This window comes from Perca fluviatilis, unplaced genomic scaffold (genome assembly GCF_010015445.1).
Source record: "Perca fluviatilis unplaced genomic scaffold, GENO_Pfluv_1.0 PFLUV_unplaced_scaf_110, whole genome shotgun sequence".
Classification (NCBI taxonomy): Eukaryota; Metazoa; Chordata; class Actinopteri; order Perciformes; family Percidae; genus Perca; species Perca fluviatilis.
Genome location: NW_024375515.1, coordinates 5,001 through 15,979, shown reverse-complemented (window position 1 = coordinate 15,979; position 10,979 = coordinate 5,001). Strand labels below are relative to the sequence as shown.

Here is a 10,979-nt window from a genome sequence, read left to right as displayed (position 1 = left end):
GATGTAAGGAACCGTCCACGTTATTTTTGTTTTAATAATTGGTTGAAAGAAACCCAGATTTCTGATATAGAAACTTTTTGAAAATGGGTCAGATTTGACCTGAGGACACCAGGAGGATGAATTCACATCATTCTGCTCAGATCTTCTCCAGCTGATTTTTTCACTCACGTGCTCCTTCTTTCAGGAGTGTTATAATAATAAGCAGTTATAAATCAGTTAAACCTTTAAGATTAGTTTAACATGAATTAGTTTCCTCACCTTTGTTTCAGAGCAGCCATGCGCTGCCCGTCTCCGCCCCAGAGTCCGGTCCAGAAACAGTCCAAACAGGCCCAAAAGAAGATCAGGTGAGTCTGGATCCTTCGCTCAGCTGCAGTTTGTACCGAATACGTAGATTAGATTAGATTCAACTTTATTTTCATTGTGCAGAGTATAAGTACAAAGACAGCAAAATGCACTAATAGTGATAGACCGATTTTATCGGCCTGACGATATATCGGGCTGATATTTGTGATTTCTCTTGTATCGGCATCGGCCGATACGCGGCATTATTTCCAGACAGGCGTCCATACAGGCAGCTCTCTGTTGCAGGAGACGCTGCACCCATCCATAATTGGGGTGATATGAATGTAAGATGATTGCAGAAGTGATCCTGATATGTGTTTTTAGATATTATTTTTAAAGAAATGGCAGAGCAGATTCCAAAAACATATCCAGGTTTGACATTTTTATGATGTAAATTGGGGGAGCAAAAGCAATATCGGCTCAAGAAAATCGGCAGCCGTATCGGTCATCGGCTAAGGCTGATGGAAAATAATTGGCATCGGCACTAAAAAATCCATATCAGTCGATCCCTAGCGTTTAACCAGAATTGCAAAAATGCAGAAAAGTGCAATGTGATATACAAGTATTAGGCAGGAGGAGCATAGTCAGGACAAGAAATATAGTGCAGTGTTATAAGAGCAGAATAAATATGGCTATGTAATATTAACAATGTATGAACAACATGTACAGATATGTGCAATGTAGTAGCAATGACATTATACTAGTAGTAAGAATAATATACAGTCAGGTCCATAAATATTGGGACATCGACAAAATTCTAATCTTTTTGGCTCTATACACCACCACAATGGATTTTAAATGAAACGAACAAGATGTGCTTTAACTGCAGACTTTCAGCTTTAATTTGAGGGTATTTACATCCAAATCAGGTGAACGGTGTAGGAATTACAACAGTTTGTATATGTGCCTCCCACTTTTTAATATAATATAATAATATAATAATAAATATGGATATTCTGAATGAACCATATAGACAGATACAGTACAGGCCAAAAGTTTGGACACACCTTCTCATTCAATGTGTTTCCTTTTTATTTTCATGACTATTTACATTGTAGATTCTCACTGAAGGCATCAAAACTATGAATGAACACATATGGAATTATGTTCTTAACAAAAAAGTGTGAAATAACTGAAAACATGTCTTATATTTTAGATTCTTCAAAGTAGCCACCCTTTGCTTTTTTATTAATAAGGGGGAAAATCAATCAAATCAATTCCATATACCAATTTAATCCCAAAACCGCGTCATTACGCAACAGGTTTTAATTAAATCGGCTTTATTCGCATGAGTTTTTTTACCGAACTTCAGATAATTTGATTGACCAGTGGATGGAAACTTAGCTATTGTGTGTGTTTGTCGTTCTCAGCGAGATAGACCGGAAGCTCCGGGCGGTGAACTACCTCCTGTCTCCCGAACCTCAGGACCGAAGCTCCAGAAGCTCCAGAAGCTCCAGACGCTGCAACGACGACGTTCTCATCGTGAGCTCTAACGACGACAGCGTCTTGAACCTTAACGACGACGACGTCGTGATCGTGAGCTCCGATTCGGGGCTCCAGGATTCTCCGTACAGCTCGTTGGTCCGGGAGATTCCCCTCAAGATCCGCTGCAGAACAGACGTCCACAAGATCCAGGTTCAGGGAAAAAAAAAAAGAATGAACACATATTGAATTATGTACTTAACAAAAAGTGTGAAATAACTGAAAACATGTCTTATATTTTAGATTCTTCAAAGTAGCCACCCTTTGCTTTTTTTTGATAACTCTGCAAACCCTTGGTGTTCTCTCAATGAGCTTCATGAGGTAGTCACCTGAAATGGTTTTACCTTCACAGGTGTGCTTTGTCAGGGTTCATTAGTGGAAGTTTTTCCCTTATTAATAAAAAAGCAAAGGGTGGCTACTTTGAGGAATCTAAAATATAAGACATGTTTTCAGTTATTTCACACTTTTTTGTTAAGTACATAATTCCATATGTGTTCATTCATAGTTTTGATGCCTTCAGTGAGAATCTACAATGTAAATAGTCATGAAAATAAAAAGGAAACGCATTGAATGAAAAGGTGTGTCCAAACTTTTGGCCTGTACTGTACGCTGAGACCACGCTCTAAAAAACACTGTCCAGATACATGCAGTAGTAGACAGCGAGTACATAGACATGCACACCAATATTCCACCATTATTTAAGGCTCTTATATACTAGACGCATCCAAGGTGGCCATCGTGACGTCAAAATTATGTAATATCCGGCCAGCGCGCCCAATTTATGGCGCGCGAACAAAGGTTTTTTTCAGCGGCGCGCGACAAAGAGGAAACAGGAAGCCTGAACGAGTTGGCCGACAGCGTGCTGCCAGGACTCAGTGACTGCAGGTCTCTCTGGTAAACTTCCTGGTTAAGATGGGTTCTGTTATGGTGAATGAAAGGCTCGATCCCACCAAGTAGATCATCCAATCAGATCGCAGCATTGACGTCAACGCTGCTGCCAGTTCTGCCGTTGTTTACCAGAGATAATGGTAATAATGGTAATGGTCTAATAAGGGGAGAACTTCCACTCTCGGGAAAATTCCGGGTTGGTACAATGGGGCTAATAGGGAGTGAGATAGGGAGTGAACAGGCTCTCCATAGACAGGCTCTGTGTTTACCTTCTTCTTCTTCTTCTAGTCCGTAGAAAGAGCAGCGTCGGTAGCCTTTCCTCATTAGCGCCCCCTGTGTTCAGGAGAAGACTGCAACTAGTGTCACGACCACCAGCGGCGGTATAAACAGTCACGGCGATCCCATGACGTCACGTATGCACGCGCCAGCTGGGCTGCGGCTAGTACATAAGAGCCTTTAGGCTACATCTCCAGCGCTACGTTTTGGTTTTTAAGTGTTTGAGTTTTGAGCCAGAAGTGTTCTCGGTGCACACAAGTGTTTTTATCTCCAGTAGAAGAGCTGATCTCTGTTTAAACTAACACGCCCAAAACCTCATATCTCCTCATCATCCTGGTACACTGGGCATCAACAGGAGGCAGTGTAGAGACTCCGCCCCCTGCTGGTAGTTAGCATGCTAACGTTAGTAGCTTTAAGTCTCAGAGAACGAGCATCGTGACCGATGAGAGCCAATCAGGACGGAGAAACGTTGGCGTCAGTGTCGGCGTTGCCAAACGTCTCCGTTTGAAACACAACGCCGCAGATTACCAACCAAAACGGGTCAGAAGGGTTTCCAAATGTCTCCGGTTTAGGGGCTCGGACACACCAGAGCAGGGGGAATGAGAGGGGAAAACGCCAGAGCAGGGGGAATGAGAGGGGGAAACACCAGAGCAGGGGGAATGAGAGGGGGAAACACCAGAGCAGAGGGAATGAGAGGGGAAACACCAGAGCAGGGGGAATGAGAGGGGGAAACACCAGAGCAGGGGGAATGAGAGGGGGAAACACCAGAGCAGGGGGAATGAGAGGGGAAACGCCAGAGCAGAGGGAATGAGAGGGGAAACACCAGAGCAGGGGGAATGAGAGGGGGAACACCAGAGCAGGGGGAATGAGAGGCTAGGCTAGATGGAGCCGGTAACCTCCAGGATCTGTGCTAAGCTAGGCTAGCGGTGGCTGCGTCCTACGGAGATGAGAAGGGTCTGTATGGACTAATAGGGACTTTATCTTATTCACTGTACCCCCCAGAGTTAGACTAGTCCACACCTTAAATACACTCTCAGTTAAGTAGTCATTCACTACTCCATACCCTTCATCGCCAGGCCTGATGTAATGCTGTTGAACAGCTCCAACAGCGTCTCCCCACAAGTCCTGCAGGTGACTGGTTCCAGTAATCCTACTGCTCCCAATAAGTGATAAAAAATATCACATGTTCTTGTTTCTCATTTGTAGAGTCACAGAGTGTAGCAAAATAACGTAACATGAGAATCTTTAATACAACCGTAAACAAAAAATATATTCACGTCGGTGGAAGAATATAGTACTTGGGCGGAGTGATATGCTCGCAGCAAGCCTGTCTGAGAATATAGTTCCCGGTTTGTTTACAGTTAGAAGATGGCTGTGTCTCATGTTATGTTGTTTTTTGTACACTTTGTGACTCTACCAATCACAACATGGAAATAGGAACATGTTGGTGTTATTTTGTCACTTTTGTCAAAATTGGGAGCAGTAGGCTAGTTGGAACCAGTTACCTGCAGGATCTGTGCTAGGCTAAGCTAATGCTGGAGCCGTCAGACAGCATTACAGCACGCACAGAGATGAGAAGGGTGTGTATGGACTAGTCTAACTCTGGGGGTTACTGTGAGAAGGGTGTGTATGGACTAGTCTAACTCTGGGGGTAACTGTGAGAAGGGTATGTATGGACTAGTCTAACTCTGGGGGTTACTGTGAGAAGGGTATGTATGGACTAGTCTAACTCTGGGGGTTACTGTGAGAAGGGTCTGTATGGACTAGTCTAACTCTGGGGGTTACTGTGAGAAGGGTATGTATGGACTAGTCTAACTCTGGGGGTTACTGAAGGGTCTGTATGGACTAGTCTAACTCTGGGGGTTACTGTGAGAAGGGTATGTATGGACTAGTCTAACTCTGGGGGTAACTGTGAGAAGGGTGTGTATGGACTAGTCTAACTCTGGGGGTAACTGTGAGAAGGGTCTGTATGGACTAGTCTAACTCTGGGGGTTACTGAAGGGTCTGTATGGACTAGTCTAACTCTGGGGGTTACTGGGAGAAGGGTCTTTATGGACTAGTCTAACTCTGGGGGTTACTGTGAGAAGGGTATGTATGGACTAGTCTAACTCTGGGGGTTACTGTGAGAAGGGTATGTATGGACTAGTCTAACTCTGGGGGTACTGAAGGGTCTGTATGGACTAGTCTAACTTGGGGGTTACTGTGAGAAGGGTCTGTATGGACTAGTCTAACTCTGGGGGTAACTGTGAGAAGGGTGTGTATGGACTAGTCTAACTTTTGGGGGTAACTGTGAGAAGGGTCTGTATGGACTAGTCTAACTCTGGGGGTACTGAAGGGTCTGTATGGACTAGTCTAACTCTGGGGGTTACTGGGAGAAGGGTCTTTATGGACTAGTCTAACTCTGGGGGTTACTGTGAGAAGGGTATGTATGGACTAGTCTAACTCTGGGGGTAATTGAAGGGTATGTATGGACTAGTCTAACTCTGGGGGTTACTGTGAGAAGGGTCTGTATGGACTAGTCTAACTCTGGGGGTTACTGTGAGAAGGGTGTGTATGGACTAGTCTAACTCTGGGGGTTACTGTGAGAAGGGTCTGTATGGACTAGTCTAACTCTGGGGGTAACTGTGAGAAGGGTCTGTATGGACTAGTCTAACTCTGGGGGGTACTGTGAGAAGGGTCTGTATGGACTAGTCTAACTCTGGGGGTTACTGTGAGAAGGGTGTGTATGGACTAGTCTAACTCTGGGGGGTTACTGTGAGAAGGGTATGTATGGACTAGTCTAACTCTGGGGGTACTGTGAGAAGGGTCTGTATGGACTAGTCTAACTCTGGGGGTAACTGTGAGAAGGGTCTGTATGGACTAGTCTAACTCTGGGGGTTAATGTGAGAAGGGTCTGTATGGACTAGTCTAACTCTGGGGGTTACTGTGAGAAGGTGTGTATGGACTAGTCTAACTCGGGGGTTACTGTGAGAAGGGTGTGTAGGGACTAGTCTAACTTTTGGGGGTACAGTGAGAAGGGTCTGTATGGACTAGTCTAACTCTGGGGGTTACAGTGAGAAGGGTCTGTATGGACTAGTCTAACTCTGGGGGTTACAGTGAGAAGGGTATGTATGGACTAGTCTAACTCTGGGGGTTACAGTGAGAAGGGTATGTATGGACTAGTCTAACTCTGGGGGTTACTGTGAGAAGGGTCTGTATGGACTAGTCTAACTCTGGGGGTTACAGTGAGAAGGGTCTGTATGGACTAGTCTAACTCTGGGGGTTACAGTGAGAAGGGTATGTATGGACTAGTCTAACTCTGGGGGTTACAGTGAGAAGGGTATGTATGGACTAGTCTAACTCTGGGGGTTACTGTGAGAAGGGTCTGTATGGACTAGTCTAACTCTGGGGGTTACTGTGAGAAGGGTATGTATGGACTAGTCTAACTCTGGGGTTACTGTGAGAAGGGTCTCTATGGACTAGTCTAACTCTGGGGTTACTGTGAGAAGGGTATGTATGGACTAGTCTAACTCTGGGGGGTACTGTGAGAAGGGTCTGTATGGACTAGTCTAACTCTGGGGGTTACTGTGAGAAGGGTGTGTATGGACTAGTCTAACTCTGGGGGTTACTGTGAGAAGGGTGTGTATGGACTAGTCTAACTCTGGGGGTTACTGAAGGGTGTGTATGGACTAGTCTAACTCTGGGGGTTACTGTGAGAAGGGTCTGTATGGACTAGTCTAACTCTGGGGGTTACTGTGAGAAGGGTGTGTATGGACTAGTCTAACTCTGGGGGTTACTGAAGGGTGTGTATGGACTAGTCTAACTCTGGGGGTTACTGTGAGAAGGGTCTGTATGGACTAGTCTAACTCTGGGGTTACTGTGAGAAGGGTGTGTATGGACTAGTCTAACTCTTGGGGTTACTGTGAGAAGGGTCTGTATGGACTAGTCTAACTCTGGGGGTTACTGTGAGAAGGGTCTGTATGGACTAGTCTAACTCTGGAGGTTACTGTGAGAAGGGTATGTATGGACTAGTCTAACTCTGGGGGTAACTGAAGGGTATGTATGGACTAGTCTAACTCTGGGGGTTACTGTGAGAAGGGTGTGTATGGACTAGTCTAACTCTGGGGGTTACTGTGAGAAGGGTGTGTAGGGACTAGTCTAACTCTGGGGGTTACAGTGAGAAGGGTATGTATGGACTAGTCTAACTCTGGGGGTTACAGTGAGAAGGGTCTGTATGGACTAGTCTAACTCTGGGGGTTACAGTGAGAAGGGTATGTATGGACTAGTCTAACTCTGGGGGTTACAGTGAGAAGGGTATGTATGGACTAGTCTAACTCTGGGGGGTACTGTGAGAAGGGTATGTATGGACTAGTCTAACTCTGGGGGTTACTGTGAGAAGGGTGTGTATGGACTAGTCTAACTCTGGGGGTTACTGTGAGAAGGGTGTGTATGGACTAGTCTAACTCTGGGGGTTACTGTGAGAAGGGTGTGTATGGACTAGTCTAACTCTGGGGGTTACTGTGAGAAGGGTATGTATGGACTAGTCTAACTCTGGGGGTTACTGTGAGAAGGGTGTGTATGGACTAGTCTAACTCTGGGGGTTACTGTGAGAAGGGTGTGTATGGACTAGTCTAACTCTGGGGGTTACTGAAGGGGGTGTATGGACTAGTCTAACTTTTGGGGTTACTGTGAGAAGGGTCTGTATGGACTAGTCTAACTCTGGGGGTTACTGTGAGAAGGGGTGTATGGACTAGTCTAACTCTGGGGGTTACTGGAGAAGGTTTTGTATGGACTAGTCTAACTCTGGGGGTTACTGTGAGAAGGGTGTGTATGGACTAGTCTAACTCTGGGGGTTACTGTAAAAAGGGTGTGTATGGACTAGTCTAACTCTGGGGGTTACTGTGAGAAGGGGTGTGTATGGACTAGTCTAACTCTGGGGGTTACTGTGAGAAGGGTGTGTATGGACTAGTCTAACTGGGTTCTAAAGTTGTAGACTACTCTGGGGGTTACTGTGAGAAGGGTATGTATGGACTAGTCTAACTCTGGGGGTAACTGAAGGGTATGTATGGACTAGTCTAACTCTGGGGGTTACTGTGAGAAGGGTCTGTATGGACTAGTCTAACTCTGGAGGTTACTGTGAGAAGGGTATGTATGGACTAGTCTAACTCTGGGGGTAACTGAAGGGTATGTATGGACTAGTCTAACTCTGGGGGTAACTGAAGGGTATGTATGGACTAGTCTAACTCTGGGGGTTACTGTGAGAAGGGTCTGTATGGACTAGTCTAACTCTGGGGGTTACTGTGAGAAGGGTATGTATGGACTAGTCTAACTCTGGGGGTAACTGAAGGGTATGTATGGACTAGTCTAACTCTGGGGGTTACTGTGAGAAGGGTCTGTATGGACTAGTCTAACTCTGGGGGTAACTGAAGGGTATGTATGGACTAGTCTAACTCTGGGGGTTACTGTGAGAAGGGTTGTATGGACTAGTCTAACTCTGGGGGTAACTGAAGGGTATGTATGGACTAGTCTAACTCTGGGGGTTACTGTGAGAAGGGTGTGTATGGACTAGTCTAACTCTGGGGGTAACTGAAGGGTATGTATGGACTAGTCTAACTCTGGGGGTTACTGTGAGAAGGGTGTGTATGGACTAGTCTAACTCTGGGGGTAACTGAAGGGTATGTATGGACTAGTCTAACTCTGGGGGTTACTGTGAGAAGGGTGTGTATGGACTAGTCTAACTCTGGGGGTAACTGAAGGGTATGTATGGACTAGTCTAACTCTGGAGGTTACTGTGAGAAGGGTATGTATGGACTAGTCTAACTCTGGGGGGTACTGTGAGAAGGGTCTGTATGGACTTCTAACTCTGGGGTTACTGGGAGAAGGGTCTGTATGGACTAGTCTAACTCTTGGGGTTACTGTGAGAAGGGTATGTATGGACTAGTCTAACCTTGGGGGTTACTGTGAGAAGGGTTATGTATGGACTAGTCTAACTCTGGGGGTTACTGTGAGAAGGGTCTGTATGGACTAGTCTAACTCTGGGGGGTACTGTGAGAAGGGTATGTATGGACTAGTCTAACTCTGGGGGTTACAGTGAGAAGGGTGTGTATGGACTAGTCTAACTCTGGGGGTTACTGTGAGAAGGGTATGTATGGACTAGTCTAACTCTGGGGGTTACTGTGAGAAGGGTATGTATGGACTAGTCTAACTCTTGGGGGTTACTGAAGGGTGTGTATGGACTAGTCTAACTCTGGGGGTTAATAAAGGTGTGTATGGACTAGTCTAACTCTAAGGTACTGTGAGAAGGGTGTGTATGGACTAGTCTAACTCTGGGGGTTACTGAAGGGTGTGTATGGACTAGTCTAACTCTGGGGGTTACTGTGAGAAGGGTGTGTATGGACTAGTCTAACTCTGGGGGTTACTGAAGGGTCTGTATGGACTAGTCTAACTCTGGGGGTTACAGTGAGAAGGGTCTGTATGGACTAGTCTAACTCTGGGGGTTACTGTGAGAAGGGTGTGTGTACGGACTAGTCTAACTCTGGGGGTTACTGTGAGAAGGGTCTGTATGGACTAGTCTAACTCTGGGGGTTACTGTGAGAAGGGTCTGTATGGACTAGTCTAACTCTGGGGGTTACTGTGAGAAGGGTCTGTATGGACTAGTCTAACTCTGGGGGTTACTGTGAGAAGGGTGTGTATGGACTAGTCTAACTCTGGGGGTTACTGTGAGAAGGGTCTGTATGGACTAGTCTAACTCTGGGGGTTACAGTGAGAAGGGTGTGTATGGACTAGTCTAACCCGGGGGTTACTGTGAGAAGGGTGTGTATGGACTAGTCTAACTTGGGGGTTACTGTGAGAAGGGTCTGTATGGACTAGTCTAACTCTGGGGGTTACAGTGAGAAGGGTGTGTATGGACTAGTCTAACCCTGGGGGTTACAGTGAGAAGGGTATGTATGGACTAGTCTAACTCTGGGGGTACTGTGAGAAGGGTCTGTATGGACTAGTCTAACTCTGGGGGTACTGTGAGAAGGGTCTGTATGGACTAGTCTAACTCTGGGGGTACTGTGAGAAGGGTCTGTATGGACTAGTCTAACTCTGGGGGTACTGTGAGAAGGGTATGTATGGACTAGTCTAACTCTGGGGGTTACTGTGAGAATGGTGTGTATGACAAGTCTAACTCTGGGGGTTACTGTGAGAAGGGTATGTATGGACTAGTCTAACTCTGGGGGGTTACTGTGAGAAGGGTGTGTATGGACTAGTCTAACTCTGGGGGTTACTGTGAGAAGGGTGTGTATGGACTAGTCTAACTCTGGGGGTTACTGTGAGAAGGGTGTGTATGGACTAGTCTAACTCTGGGGGTTACTGTGAGAAGGGTGTATGGAGATTAGTCTAACTCTGGGGGTTACTGTGAGAAGGGTGTGTATGGACTAGTCTAACTCTGGGGGTTACTGTGAGAAGGTCTGTATGGACTAGTCTAACTCTGGGGGTTACTGTGAGAAGGGTCTGTATGGACTAGTCTAACTCTGGGGGTTACTGAAGGGTGTGTATGGACTAGTCTAACTCTGGGGGTTACAGTGAGAAGGGTGTGTATGGACTAGTCTAACTCTGGGGGTTACAGTGAGAAGGGTCTGTATGGACTAGTCTAACTCTGGGGGTACTGAAGGGTGTGTATGGACTAGTCTAACTCTGGGGGTTACAGTGAGAAGGGTGTGTATGGACTAGTCTAACTCTGGGGTATACTGTGAGAAGGGTCTGTATGGACTAGTCTAACTCTGGGGGTTACTGTGAGAAGGGTGTGTATGGACTAGTCTAACTCTGGGGGGTTACTGAAGGAAGTGTGTATGGACTAGTCTAATGCGGGGTTACAGTGAGAAGGGTGTGTATGGACTAGTCTAACTCTGGGGGTTACAGTGAGAAGGGTCTGTATGGACTAGTCTAACTCTGGGGGTACTGAAGGGTGTGTATGGACTAGTCTAACTCTGGGGGTTACAGTGAGAAGGGTGTGTATGGACTAGTCT

General features: G+C 46.0%; 1 protein-coding gene across 3 annotated transcripts in view; it reads left to right on the top strand.

Moving 5' to 3' along the window:
* The first annotated feature begins 220 nt into the window (after positions 1-220).
* LOC120555034 (nuclear factor of activated T cells 2 interacting protein) overlaps positions 221-10,979 on the top strand; it is a 14,422-nt gene continuing 3,663 nt past the window's right edge. For all 3 annotated transcript variants that reach the window (XM_039793837.1, XM_039793835.1, XM_039793836.1), the window contains exons 1-2: positions 221-344; positions 1,713-1,983. In XM_039793837.1, coding sequence (XP_039649771.1) covers positions 277-344; positions 1,713-1,983 — 339 coding nt within the window. In that variant the 5' untranslated portion in view covers positions 221-276. The remainder of the gene's footprint in view (positions 345-1,712; positions 1,984-10,979) is intronic.